Source organism: Typha angustifolia, chromosome 13 (assembly GCF_048772165.1).
Source record: "Typha angustifolia cultivar Huaian chromosome 13, ASM4877216v1, whole genome shotgun sequence".
Lineage (NCBI taxonomy): Eukaryota > Viridiplantae > Streptophyta > Magnoliopsida > Poales > Typhaceae > Typha > Typha angustifolia.
In genome coordinates, this window is record NC_133251.1 from 2,530,781 (window position 1) to 2,545,157 (window position 14,377).

Below are 14,377 nucleotides of genomic sequence, written 5' to 3' on the forward strand. Positions count from 1 at the left end.
AATATTGTGGTAAAAAAAAAAATTAATAGAAGATAGAAAAAGAAAATTATATAAGTCGGAGGGAGAAAGTGACAGGAATTATTTCTCTTAAAGGGAGAGAGAGAGAGAGAAGTGTGGAGCAGAGAGAGGGGGGGGGGGGGGGGGGGGAGGAAGTGGACGAATCTGAAATGGATCTAGTGCTCCGATCACACCAAGCCTTCTTCGCCGCCGTACGATCGGGTGACCTGGATGCGGTGCGGGCCGTGGTGGAACCCTCCGCGGCAGTCGACAGCGGCGCCGCGACCCTGATGGCGGCGCAGACGGAAGCCGGAGAGACGGCTTTGTACATAGCGGCGGAGGGCAACATGGAGGATCTCTTCCGCTATCTCCTCCCTCTTTACGATTATGATGCAGCCACTATCCGATCGCGTCTCGATCTCGACGCTTTCCACGTCGCTGCAAAGCAGGGGCACACTGGTGAGAACCCCCAATCTTGCAATTTATCACATATTTCCCTCTATCGAAAGTAAGAGAAACTATGAAATTTGAAGTTTTGGTGTCTTGGTTATCTGAAATATTGGATTTTGATGTGGAAGGAATATTGAAGTTTCGTTTTTGTGACTTTGTTTTTTAAGTAGAGAATCCAAATTAAGGTGATAGTTTAACAGAGATGCCGGTTGATACAAGAAGATTGGGTTCCCGATTAGGAGTGGTGAGGTTGGATATTTTGAGCTGTACTCTTTATAGACATTAGGATTCTTATTTTTGGCTTTTTGTATGTAGAGATCTTTGCTTGGTTCTCCTTACTTTCATGGTTCCGTTTGGTAGATGTTAATGAGCCAATGAATTTTTATTGCTCCAAAGGGAGTACTTAACAAAAGTTACTAGTGAAGTTTGATGAGTTCTTTATCTAGTCTTTAGTAAAGATTCAGTCATAAGAATATGGCGAACCTGGATCATGTGTCCAAAGGCGTTACAATTAGTATCCTTGCCACAAAGAAATGGCTGCTCTGCCCGTGGATATCATTCCATGTGCAGTAGTTAGATGTGGCATCTGAATCTGATCATCTTTATTGTGGACGAGTGGTGAGCTATCTATACTAAATAATCTTAAGAGGAACTTGATGGTTTATTCAACAATACCTTGGGTATGTAGCTTATGAATAATTGCCAAAAAATTTCAGGAATTGTCAAAGAATTTTTGAGCCGATGGCCAGCCTTGTGCAATCTGTGTGATTCATCAAACACTAGCCCTCTATACTCTGCTGCTATTAAGGATCACTTGGACGTTGTTAATTCCATATTGGATGTGGATGAAAGGTCAATAAGGATTGTGCGGAAGAATGGCAAAACATCTCTGCACACGGCTGCAAGAATTGGACTCTATCGTATTGTCAGAGCACTTCTATTGAGGGATGCAGGAATAGTTTCAATTATAGATAAGAAAGGTCAGACTGCACTTCATATGGCTGTAAAAGGTCGAAATCCTGATGTAGTTGAGGAGATGTTACTAGCTGATATATCCATCCTTAATCTGCGTGACAAGAAAGGGAACACGGCTTTACACATAGCAACAAGAAAATGGCGCCCTCAGGTATGAGGCTTGTCCTTCGACTCATATACTGAATGATCACACTCATTGTACTCATTCTTATCAGCTACAAAAATGGCTATTTCTATTACTTTCTTTTCTTTCAGGTTACTTTGCATAAAAGGAGTCATATATCAGTTTCCTAGCTTACCAATTATTTGCTCCTTTGTTCTGTTACATTGATTCAAGACTCAAAAGGCAAACAAACTTGTCCTATATTAGAAGAATAATCTGGTACAAGAAATTGTACTGACATTGTATATTCTGTCAATAGGTGTTTTACTCATTAGTCAAACCAAGTTTAAGGGCAAGTAAACTTTAAGTAACCTCTTTCAGGATCTTATATTATATTTACCGGTTTTAAATAACAAGACCTACCAGATCAGCTAACGCCCCCCACTCGTACTGTCCGTCGGCTATTTGCTATATGCAAAGAGCTAGGGAAACATATTAATATAACCATTATATCATGTATTGAACACGATGGATGAAAGTATAGTGCACAATTCAATTTTATTCTAAGTAAAATTGTGGATACTAATCCTTATTGATGTTTTGGTAGGATTATGATGATCTCAAGTTTTTTGTTTCCATATGAATCTGTGTTATAATGCTGCTAACATCATACTCTTAACTAATGAACGTTTATACTGTTACACTGTAACTTGATAAGTTGCTTTGATAATTATCGAAATATGGATTGAAAATTGCTATTTTAGCTCAAATGAATCAAGAATATTTTACTGCTGCAATTAATAAGATATGTCGACGTTGTACTGATTGTGTTGACTGTAATTCATTTCATTGCCTTATCTCAGATGGTGCAGCTCCTACTCAGTTATGAATCTATTGAGATCAATGCCATCAATAATCATAATGAAACAGCACTAGATTTGGCAGAAAAAGTCCCATATGGTGAATCTAAAATGGAGATTATGGAGAGCCTATCACAGGCTGGTGCCAAGAATGCTAGGAATGTCGGGCAAATTGATGAGACATCAGAATTGAGGAGAACCGTGAGCGATATAAAGCATGATGTTCAAACACAACTCATTCAGAATGCTAAAACAAATAGAAGAGTGACTGGAATTGCAAAAGAGCTGAGGAAACTGCATAGAGAAGCTGTCCAGAATACTATCAATTCGGTGACCTTGGTAGCCGTTTTGATTGCATCCATTGCTTTCGTTGCAATATTCAATTTGCCAGGTCAATACCAACAAGATGGGAACGATGCTGGCAAGGCCAAGATAGCTGGACATACAGGTTTCCATGTCTTTTGCCTTCTGAATGCGACTGCTTTGTTCATTTCTCTTGCTGTTGTTGTAGTTCAAATCACTTTGGTTGCATGGGAAACTGGTGCTCAGAAGCTAGTAGTCTCGATTGTCAATAAGCTCATGTGGCTAGCCTGTCTAAGCACCTGTGGGGCGTTTCTTTCATTAGCTTTTGTGGTGGTGGGAAAACAAGCCTCCTGGATGGCGATCACAATAACATCAGTGGGAGGACCTATCATGTTTGGGACTTTGTTCATATTGGGGTATTTCGTGCTACGCCAGCGATTCAAGTTTGGGGAGGATAAACAGAGGCGTATAAAGAGGGCAAGTGGCAGCAAGTCCTTCTCCTGGTCCTTATATTCAGTCCATTCAGATCTTGATGCCTTGACTGATCACGAAAAGAAGATATATGCTCTCTGAAAGTGTGACTGTTTTGGATTTGTACATAGCATGCAAAGTCACGCAGTTACCATCCTTATACTGTACATATGAATAGAGTTTGTGATGCTATTATTATCTATCAGAATCATCATTTTGTCTCTGTTGTATCCTTTTGTAATGAGCTGCCGATACCGAACTAGTGGAAGTTTATGAAGTATGTATACATTCCAGGAGCTGTGAACTAAGGATGTTATAATTGAGCTGTGAAAATCATTGCAGAAGAGTTCTATACTTCTATCTGATGCTCAGGTTGAGGTTGGATTGGTAACCAGACTCAGATCATTTTTTTCAGGAGAATTATAGCCTGACTCTGATCATTGTGACTCAACAAGTCGGATTTGATGCTTGAACTACAAAAATATGGTGGTTGTGGCTTCATGATCATCACCCCATTTTTAAGCTTGGTTTTTTGGAATCTAGATAAATTTCTCACCAATATCTACAAATCTGATCATTTTAAACATTGAGAATGCCAGACAACTAGGATCTTTTTTAAATTTGGATATCTTTTAGCTGTACAATAAGCATGATATACTAGATTAGCTAGACATCACCAGGCCAACAACCTTAAGATAATTTCCTACACCAATGTCTTTTTAACAGTTTCCAATAATTACGGTAATGAAGATGCAGTACACGTGCAGCCGATCTTATAAACTTGATGCTTTGGATATACCGTCAAGAAGATATTTCTTTGTTCATTTGGTTATTTCTTCTAGTGACTTGGTTTCTAATGGACATTAGAAAAATGGCACAATACGATGGCTGTTATAAGGTGATAGCTTTTTAGAGGAGATCCAGAGTTAAAGCACCCTTCACTTATAAATATTTTTATACTGGTACACAACAAGTGAATAATTATTTAAGCCTATACTAATATAGTACCACCTACTTCTCTACTCTACTCTTCTTCTATCTAATATTTTTATATATTTGCTAATAAATTATTTTTATTTTTGATATTATTTTAATCTAACTATTATTAGAATCACTCACTCTCTTTCCTCCTATTCTTTCTCTTCTACACATTCATTTATTATAAAAGGTATTTTAATTATTTATAAAACTATCATTTATATTTTATGTCATATCAAATATAAGTATTACATATTATACTAAAATACAACTAAACACTAAAGAAAATTATATCAGTATACTAGTATTTGGTCTTATTCCACAAATGAACAAGGTAAGTGTGATAATTGTACAAGACTCTATCGTTTTGGCAAGAGAAGAAAAACGAAAATACATCTGAACTCTGAAATTGGAGCATCTATACTGAAGGGCAAGGATATGTCAGCTCATCAAGCAAAGATAATGTAGGGTCAAAGACCTCTAAGTAATTGCTCCAAGGAAAGTGTGTTGAAGTTGCACTGCTGCATCTTTCTGCGATTTTATGTACATAGAAGCCTTAGAAGGCAAAAGAGAAAGTTATGTTGGAGACGAGTTGTTCAGAGAATTGTCACTGCCTTTAAGAATGTTGTACTTGCAAAGCGGGCAGGTTGCGTTGATCCGAAGCCATTTAACAATGCATGTTGAATGAAAATGATGGTTGCAGGGAAGTGAATGGAGCTCTACTCCGTCTTCGTAAGAGGTGAGACATATAGAACATTCCTGAAAGGGATGGAAAAGGGAAAGCAGTCAGGCAGACTAAAAACTGAGTAAAAAATTTTCCAGCTACATCAAGGAATGAGGTTTATCATTTTGTACTGCCACTTTACAGCGAGAGGATGTTCCTAATTCCTGATTACTTTATGCCAAGAAAAGTTTTGGCTGCAAAGGAAATATATGGCTCCAGTGCTACTGGAAAGCTAAGAGGATATTTACATCAATCAAGATGGTAAAAAATGTCAAACTTTGCAAAGGGGAATAACTACCCAATATACGTATAACTATAAAGATTTCAGTGGAATATTGACAGATATAATTAAAAAGACGATGTAAATGCAGAAATTTTACTGCATCCTCATGTAGCAGAATTCGTTCACTTGTTGAAGTTCCACTGTTGTTTAGAATGGGAATCATTAGTCCTTCATTGGTCATTTTTTGCTCATCTTCAGAGGACTCAGTATACCTGTATCGTGGAAGAATGCAGATGTCTGCATCTGATGCCCCTTCCTATTTATCAAAGTCCAAAGAAATGAAATAAGTCTGTCGAAATATAATAAAACAGATCTTTTTATACAACAAACTTCCAATTTTTACCTGGCCTGCCACAGCATAAAGAATGGCAATGATACAAGGCAAGCAGCAACAGAGTGCAATCCCAATTACGCAAGCTAAAGCCAGACAAAAGATGGCAAAGAATACATCGAATGCCAGAAAAACTACAGCCAACCTGGGGAATACATCATGAAAAGTTGACTGTTAGGTGCATATAGTAAATGAAATAATATTGGATGTTAATAACATAAGTAGTTTGTGCACAAAGTTAACAATCATAAGGGTCAACAATCCAGGACAATAAGTTGCCTGGATCTTTTTGAAGATGCGAAGGTGACTTCAAGATAGCTTAGACAGCTTTCGATAAAAATGACAAATGCTTAGAACTCTGTAGTATCAATGGAAGAGTTTGATTTTAAGAATAATCACAGGGTTAATTTGAAATTTATCCCTTCACTACCTCAGGTTAAAATAGAAGAATGACTAAATATGCAAGAATTGTTAGATTCACTCATCAGAAACAAAGATTTTGAGAGACCCTCTAAAACAAAAAACTGATATAGACAAGCTTTAGGAAAATGGCTTATATATATAGTATGTAGTGTAAACTTCACTGAATAGTGTGGCCCAGATGCTAATTTCTTTGAGATCTCCTTTGTTGATCTTAATCTAATGATTGATTTGAGATAATAATAGTTCATGATACAAAAGAGTCAAGCAGGTTAACCAAAGTTCTATACTTTCTGTCAATGCTTCAAATAGAAGACAAAATATTTATGAGCCGAAGAAAAGCATGCATTCAAGTTTCAACAATAGATGAATCTGGAATGTAGATTACGATGCAGCATTTCGAGTGAAAGACTATACACTATGAAGCCATCCATATGATAATTAATCTATCAGATAAATTGCTATGATCATACCAGTAAAGTCTTGGAGCGTGCTGCATTAGTTTTTCTCCACCAGTGACCACCAAATAAAAGCCAATCATCCACCACAGAAAGCATAGCATCGTATTAACAGATTCACACCGTTTGGCTATTCTGAACACCAATCACCACTAGTTTTCATAATGAGCAACTTAAACCGCAAAACAGTTAATAACAAAAATGTATACTTAATGACCTGTTAATTTCAACAACTAGATAACAGTAGACATGAAAAAGATAACTCAGGTAAAAATATAAGCAGTATTTTTTCCTAATGCAAAGCCTATTTACCATCAAGCTTTAAGTCATGTCAAGCATTGGTGCAAATTATTGCTAGTTCATCCATGTTACCCAACTTTCTTATCCTTCAAAATTCCTGTGTGTTCATCTCAAGGATGACTGTGTCGGTCAACACCTGGCACAGGGTGTGCCACTGGCACACCCTTATGTCGAGCCGTGCCGGTCCGGCACAGCTGCATGTTGCTCCGCGCAGATGTGGAGCATTTTCTTTCTTATTTCCATCAGTCATTATTAAATAAAGTATTTGATTCTTCACCATCATTCTATATTCAACTAGATATTAATTTTAATTATTAAATATTATTAATTAATATTATGTGTTGAATATTATTATGAGTTCAATTATATTATAGAATAATATTAGTTTTAATAAATATATTCAATCATATTACGTGTTAAATAATATTTATATTTAACTATTACTTTATTTTTAATAAAATAAGTTATTTACAAAAATAATCTAAAAAGAGAATACTATAGTATAGGTTTTAATACATATATTTAAATCAAAAACTAAAGATTGACATGCTAAATACCTAAAAACATATTTAAATATTATAATAATTTTATTTAAAATATATTAAATGCGTGCCAGGGGCAGAGTGTGCCAGTGGCATACGGGGGCGTTTGGTTCGTCCTCTACCACTTGCACACTTTTGAATGAAAAAATCACTTAATCTAGCTCAAAATACAAATTCCCCAACTTTATTATAGAGCTATTAGGAAGGAATAAGACATATATCAAGTATTCTATCCACAATCCTAGCTATAATAGAAAAATACACCTTTGTTTCCAAAATACTACATACTTCCACATGCATACCAGCATACCACTCATCTGGCTCATCTAAATCCTCTGCATATACATCACTGGCAGAACCATCTCTCGACAATTTTCACACCACCAATATCCTTAAATCTAATTGCATGAACCCAAAAAACCATTCCTCTATTTCCCTATATAATTTTTTTTCTTTTATCTTTTCTCATTCTCCTAGAGTTTGATTTTGTTCAATCAAGGGATATGTTCTCGAAAATGACAAGGCCAGAAAGCATAATCTTTTCTTAGTGCAATATATCTACAATTTCTCATACTACAGCTTATATCCCTCTAATTTTAGCATATTTGATTTCCTTTTAGGTATCAATTGCATCGACCTCCTTATAAATATCAAATGTTTCAGCTCAAAATCCCAAACATACCTTCTACTCCTGTCCTCCTCCTCCTCTGCCGCTTCCTCACCTCTTCCTTCCTCCACCTCTACCCGCCTCATCCGCCGCCTTCTTCCATATTCAACCCACACCAATCCAACGTGGACCAGGCACTGCAGAGCATAGCCCACGATCCAGAGACGGACCGGGGTGTTGGGCTGCTCGTGGGCCGTGGAGGCGAGGACCGCGGCGGAGACGGCGAAAAAGGCGAGGTTCCATGCCATGTCGAGGGCAACCACGGGCCGGGAGTAGGACCAATGGGCCCGGCGCTGCTCCAGCTGCAGCGCCGCCGTTTCGCGGACCAGCGTCGACGGGCCGCGCCGCCCGGCAGCGCGGTTCAGAAGAGAGGCAAGACGATTCTGCCTTGCCGGGGAAGGCCGAACCGGAGGGAGAAGTGGTTCGGGCGAGGCCGACGGGATCATTGTCGTGGAATCCTCTTCCTCCATTTTTGTTAGGTATTTGTTGCGCTTCTCACACTCTCTCTGTTTTTAATTATACAAAGGGGCTAAAAGAAAGGAGAAAAGAAGAAAGGCACCCTATAATTCGACAGCGAATTAGGGGCTGCCAAGTATCAAGTGTAGCAAATTAATGCACACCGGGCTGCAGGGAATGGTAATCCATTCCTATTCCTATTTCCCTTCCTTCCCTGCCTCCTCGTTCCCCGAACCCCTCTTCGCTCTTTAATAATCCATTCTGAAGTCTTCGTCTTCGTTGTCGTCTTCGTCTTCGTCTTCTCCAATTTCGAGCGAGGAATTATTTTGATTACATCCACCTCTACTGCATGTCTCACTCGGTAAGCCATTCCTTCTCCATTTTATGCCTCCTTTTGATCACATGCATCGCGCACTCTACTTCTGTGATCATTTGGTTCAAATGGGTTTTTCTCTTTGATCCTTTACTGTGTCGATTCCAAGAAGTGCAGCCAATGGCAACCCCAATGGCTCGGAATCCACCAGTCTCTTGTAGCCACCTGAACAAATTGCATGAATTCCTTGGAAAAATACTTGAGTGAGTGGAAATTTTTATATTTTAAACAAAGTTCGTCATAATTCGAAGTCAGGATAATCCATCCATCATAACTTATGCAATCACTAATTTTAATTTTTTATATTGTTATATTCTCACACACTCTTGATTTTTTTTTATAGAGAAAGACTGTTGGATGAGTTAATTCATTAACTTCCAAATATTATAACAATAAGGCCCAATACACAAAGAGTAGGCGAGATCGAACGATAGCTCATTGACACAAGTATCAACACTATAATTTAATCTAGATGAGCAAATCTGAGGACGCAAACACAATAATAAAATAAAAAATGGTCTAAGAAATTTCTAGGAGCAAAGAGTCTCGAGTTTAGTATTATTAGTCTAATAATTGTAGGTTTTGTCAATCCAGTAGTCCAAATACGCGACCCTGAGAATCTACAAAAGCAAAAAAACTGACCTGTAACATACTATACGCCACCTTAATTCTACTATAGAGTCAAGTAATAGAAACAGCCAGGGGTCGCCAAAAAGCAATATTTGTATACTAGACGTCAGTGAGCACAAAATACACTCAGGTCCTAATGCTCACCCTATGGGACCGTCGCCCCCACCTAGAGTGGCCTCTCCCACTCGCATGGCAATGAGGCCTGTTGACAAAAGATACACTAATTGAAGATGGTCTCGTAGGGTAGAATTATAGAAACAACAATAGATTGAGCGAAGATCTAACAAACGAGTAGCTATCAAACTTGGATCCGATGAAAAGATAAAAAACGACAATGGCAGTTAGGTGTGTCGGTACGGAGCCACAACGACAATGGAGTTTAGGATAGATCTGATCTCTATGAAGGAATCAGCAAGGGAGGAAGTAGTGGACTCGGATCCACCAGAAGGGCGACATCCAAGATTGGATCCAATGAGGGAAGGGAGTAGAAGGAGAACGACGAAGGTGGTGAGGGACGATGGAGGGAAGCGTCAATAGTGTGGGTTTACGGGATAGGTATGAATGAGGAACATCTGACTTTAGAAGGGGAAAGGAGATAGAACAGTTCTCCCCTCCCCTGGTGAGGGAGAAAATCAGAGGTGACACTTCACAAATTCATCTTAAGAAACAAAATTTAAGGTAAGATTTAACTTTTGTGCATTTCCTATCCATCTCGTACGTGATTCATCTTTTTAGCTAGTTTTGTTTAATGATCTTTGGAGTCTCTTGATAATATGCTACACTCCTATTATTCATACATCAATCTATTCAAGTCCCAAACCTTGTATGCTTATCCTCATGATGGTACATGATTGTGATTGAGACAAACAATTAATATTCCGTTCCCAAAATTCATGGACTAACCGGTGCTTTTTGTATGATTGGTCTTAGGATTCGTAAGGACCACTGTTCTTCTATAATCCTCCAAAGAAGCCAGATTTGGATTTCCCTGGAGTTTGCCTTGTAGTAGAGCTCTTCTAATATGGAGAACGTATATGTTTCTTATTGGTAACCAACAAGCGATAAACTGTTTAGATTAAAGCACCAGTATGCATAATTCTCCTAGAACCTAGTTGATAATTAGGAATCTAGTTTCATGGGCTTAAGGGGCTATTTAGAATTGTGTGCTCTTACTAAGTTGACTAGTTGATTGAACAGTTTGTTTGTCAGTACCAAGTTTATGAATGGTGGTATGTCTTTCATGGTTGACCAAAAATTGATAGAGGGACCTAATTTTCGTGCTTCGTATTCTGGCTTTCAAGATTAGCTTCTCCTTTTTGTTATCAAGAATTTATTCTCCATAATCCTTCCATGCTTGAATAAATGTTTTCAACTGCTGATGCTTTCAGTATTGTTCCATGGTTGACCTAATTTTACTGATGCATTTGCTCTTCTTCTGCATCCACTTCTTCAGCTTTTCTTTTGTTATCCTTTGCTTGAGCAAAGTGTCAGGGATTGCCTATGTGCTCTTTAGACATGATTTAATTTTATTTTCTTTCCCTTGATCTGTCAACTTTAATGTAGTTATGACTCAGGATTGCAGGATAACTCTTTTCTATGTTATTCCTGGCTTGGTTACGGATAAAAATCGTACACTCCTGTAACCTGTGATCGGATTTTATTTACTTATGACTGAGGTTATATATTCAAATTTCTCTCTCTCTCTCTATATATATACACTTGGTTAGTTGATATATTTATCTATAATTTATTCATGCAAAATCTAGAGATGAGAATGAGGAAACTCTTTGAAACATGGAAATGGTTTAAGATATGAGTTAGGATAAGCCAATAGCCAAGGAAAAATTAACTCAACCTAAAATTACTATTATTATCTTAACCTACCTCTTACATCAGCTTCAGTACGAATTACTCGAGCCTAGTGAGAGTTAAAACTACTGGAATATTTTATCTTGCAAGTCGGGACAAGTTAAAGGCTGCCAAGTCTTAGGTCCTCGAACTTGATGCAGCTTTGTTTTGGCTAGTTTGTTGTTGCTGTTCCATCCAGTGGATCAGATCCTAGCTACTTGAAAAGATTCAAATAAAGGAGAGAGAGATTAATGCAGTTCTCCATGGCAAAGCGAGAGTGGAGAATATAGCAAGGCAGGATCCCCTCCAATTTATTGGGGATCAGAATGTCAGGAATTCTCCAATTAAATTTTTTTTTTTCACTAGGAGTAAAAACAATCTGAGAGATGTTGAAGTGAAGGAGCATAAGGAGATAAAAGCAAGAGCTTTTGACTGGTCTGTTATTATTGGCAGAAATGGTTATCATTTTGTTATAGTTCTAAACTATTAACAAAAGCACTATAATGCTGACTGGAAATAATCTTTATTGCTTTATTGTACAATTATTTATGTAGGGGTATAGCTTAAAAGAGAGTACTTTTTTAGAGAAAATATTTTATAATGTTGTTGTAAATTAATAATAAGCTGCTGACCAAGAAAGCAACTTTCTGAAGTATATACTGTGATAAATAGCTTAAAGCTATAGGAAAACAGTAAAGAAATTTAAACCTCAATAAAATAAGTTAATTATTGATCTTTTTTTTTTTGGGTTAAGATTATTAATCTAAAACGTGTGGGTTGTATTTGTGCACTAGATATTAGTCCCTATGCATGTCATACAACATGCATTATCTTATACAAAAATACAAGTACAGTCACGAAAGTTTGACTCTTATTTTTTTAAAAATTATAAATTGACTCTATTCTAAGATATAATTGCAAAGAAAAGGAAAAAGAAATGTATATGACATAAAGAATTAAATTGAAAACAAAAGTACCCAAGGAATTAAAGTTTAGTAGACCCCCCCATTGAAAGCATCCAAGAGCAAGAGCCAAGCACCCATTAATTCTCACCAATAAAAAGGCAACCTTTGCTTCTCTTTCCAGTCCCATTCCATCCACTCCCCCCCTCTCTGATCAGAAAGGGAAGGAGAGAGAAGCCCAAGAAGTCACGGAGCTGCAAGAGTAGCAGAGAAAGAGAAGAGAAAGATGGGTTCTTCCATTCTCTCATCCCTCATCCTCTTCTTTACCTCTTCTATCTTTCTCTTCTACCACTCGAATGCGCTTACTACTGCATTACATGGCCTTCAGACCCTCTCCTTCGAAGAAGGCTACACTCAAATATTTGGTGACAACAATCTCATGCTTCTCCGCGATGGGAAGACCGTTCACATCTCCCTCGACAAGCACACAGGTAGAACTCTCAGCTCCGTACTCTCTTTTGGTTTTTGAATTTAAAAAGGAGAAAAAAAAAAGAGACGATTTTTAAATCAAATGCTGTGGATTTTTTTGTATGCCTAGGTGCTGGATTTGCCTCCCAAGACCTCTACCTTCATGGGTTTTTTAGTGCATCCATCAAGCTTCCTTCTGACTACGCCGCCGGTGTCGTCGTCGCCTTCTACGTGGGTCTTCTCTTAGTCTCCTTCCTACCTCTCTCTCTCCTTTTCCTATTTGAGCCCATTCTTTTGTATTTTGTAAATTTTACAATGTAGATGTCGAATGGAGATGTTTACGAGAAGAACCATGATGAATTGGACTTTGAGTTCTTGGGGAATGTAAGAGGTAGGGAGTGGAGGCTCCAAACAAATGTGTATGGGAATGGAAGCACCTCGGTCGGAAGGGAGGAGAGATATGACTTCTGGTTCGACCCCACGGAGGATTTCCACCAGTATTCCATCCTTTGGAGCCATGATCGTATCATGTAAGTGTACAACCTTTTGTTGTTATTATCCCTTTTTCTTTGTAAGTCTCTCTGGTTTTATTACTCACCACAGTTTTAGTTCTATGTTCTAATTAGTATGGGAATGGATGTAAATAACATTTGCTTTCTGATTTGGATGGACATGGAATCTCTCAATGCCTAAAAAGAATGGAAGATTGGATCTGGGTAAAGGCTTTGCAAATGACAGGCTTCTATTCTTTTTATGAAAATTTGAATCATTTGTGTCTTTCCTTTTCACTTTTTCATTTCAAAATTGTCATATTTTTCTTGTAAAATTATTTCCTCTTTTCTCTGTCTTCAACTCGATGTAGTGACTCAAGTAGTAGCTATGATCTTGTATGCCTTTTACCTTTTCTTTTGATCAATTCTATACCTTCTACTTTAATAAAGCTACTTCGTTTAATGCTAGCATAAAAACTCTACGTCTGTTGTTGTCTATCAGCTTATCTTTTTGGAAGATAGTGACCTTACATGCTATCATATTGATGCAAATGCAAGCCTACTATTAAAATATATTTCTCTAAGAGGAATCCAAAATGTGAGGCTCTCCAACTGCATATAGCATCTTGATAATTCTTATCATTTTGCAGATTCTACATTGATAACATTCCAATTAGACAAATAGCAAGGAGTGAGGCCATGGGAGGAGCCTTCCCCTCCAAACCGATGTCCCTCTATGCTACTATATGGGATGGCTCCAAATGGGCCACCTTGGGTGGTCGGTACAAGGTCAACTATAAATATGCTCCATATGTTGCTGAATTTGCTGATCTCATCCTCCGTGGTTGTGCTGTGAACCCTATGGATCACTCATTGGCTTGTGATGGGCCTGAGGCATCTAGCCACAATTTTATTTCTATGTCATCAGAGCAGCAGGCGGCAATGGAGACCTTCAGAAGGAACCACATCACCTATTCCTATTGCTACGATCGTGTTCGGTATGTGGTTCCTCCACCAGAGTGCAAGACCAATAAGGAGACTGCCCATCGTTATGGGGTTGATGGACTGAAGATCGGAGATCGCAGGCAGGGCCATGGAAGGAACCACCGGAACCGAAGCGCCACAAGCCGAACTGATGCCGTAATTTGAGATAAGCTAGTTACTTCTGCTCATAAGGTTTTTCATGCTGTATAATAGAGAGTTAATTGAGTAGATTTGAGGGTGGCAGATTGAGTAGTAGCTTTCGACTTTAGATCTGATATACATATATTTTTGGATCGCTATTCTTGATACAATTCATGCATATATGTACCTTGTTCATGGGATGCTGTTGTTATTCTACTGCTG

At 38.1% G+C, this 14,377-nt stretch overlaps 3 protein-coding genes across 5 annotated transcripts; 2 read left to right on the forward strand and 1 right to left on the reverse strand.

Moving 5' to 3' along the window:
• The first annotated feature begins 125 nt into the window (after window positions 1-125).
• On the forward strand, window positions 126-3,467 carry LOC140774572 (ankyrin repeat-containing protein At2g01680). Its single transcript, XM_073117613.1, has 3 exons — window positions 126-456; window positions 1,164-1,573; window positions 2,389-3,467. Exons 1-3 carry the CDS (start codon window positions 168-170, stop codon window positions 3,259-3,261), a joined length of 1,572 nt encoding a protein of 523 aa, XP_072973714.1. The 5' UTR covers window positions 126-167; the 3' UTR covers window positions 3,262-3,467.
• A 958-nt stretch (window positions 3,468-4,425) lies between these two features.
• LOC140772847 (E3 ubiquitin protein ligase RIE1-like) lies at window positions 4,426-8,514 on the reverse strand. Of its 2 annotated transcripts, none has more exons than XM_073115066.1 (5): window positions 7,878-8,514; window positions 6,369-6,488; window positions 5,488-5,620; window positions 5,357-5,400; window positions 4,426-4,896 (listed from the first exon to the last, which is right to left on the reverse strand). In XM_073115066.1, exons 1-5 carry the CDS (start codon window positions 8,330-8,332, stop codon window positions 4,857-4,859), a joined length of 792 nt encoding a protein of 263 aa, XP_072971167.1. In that variant the 5' UTR covers window positions 8,333-8,514; the 3' UTR covers window positions 4,426-4,856. The 2 variants fall into 2 exon arrangements, with proteins under 2 accessions (XP_072971167.1, XP_072971166.1); XM_073115065.1 differs by having other exon boundaries at window positions 5,242-5,400.
• A 5-nt stretch (window positions 8,515-8,519) lies between these two features.
• LOC140772848 (probable xyloglucan endotransglucosylase/hydrolase protein 28) lies at window positions 8,520-14,366 on the forward strand. 2 transcript variants are annotated; one of them, XM_073115068.1, is made up of 5 exons: window positions 8,520-8,679; window positions 12,460-12,562; window positions 12,670-12,770; window positions 12,861-13,069; window positions 13,681-14,366. In XM_073115068.1, the coding sequence occupies exons 1-5, from the start codon at window positions 8,668-8,670 to the stop codon at window positions 14,177-14,179; spliced, it is 924 nt and encodes a 307-aa protein (XP_072971169.1). In that variant the 5' UTR covers window positions 8,520-8,667; the 3' UTR covers window positions 14,180-14,366. The 2 variants fall into 2 exon arrangements, with proteins under 2 accessions (XP_072971169.1, XP_072971168.1); XM_073115067.1 differs by lacking the exon at window positions 8,520-8,679 and having other exon boundaries at window positions 12,201-12,562.
• The last annotated feature ends 11 nt before the right edge of the window (window positions 14,367-14,377 follow it).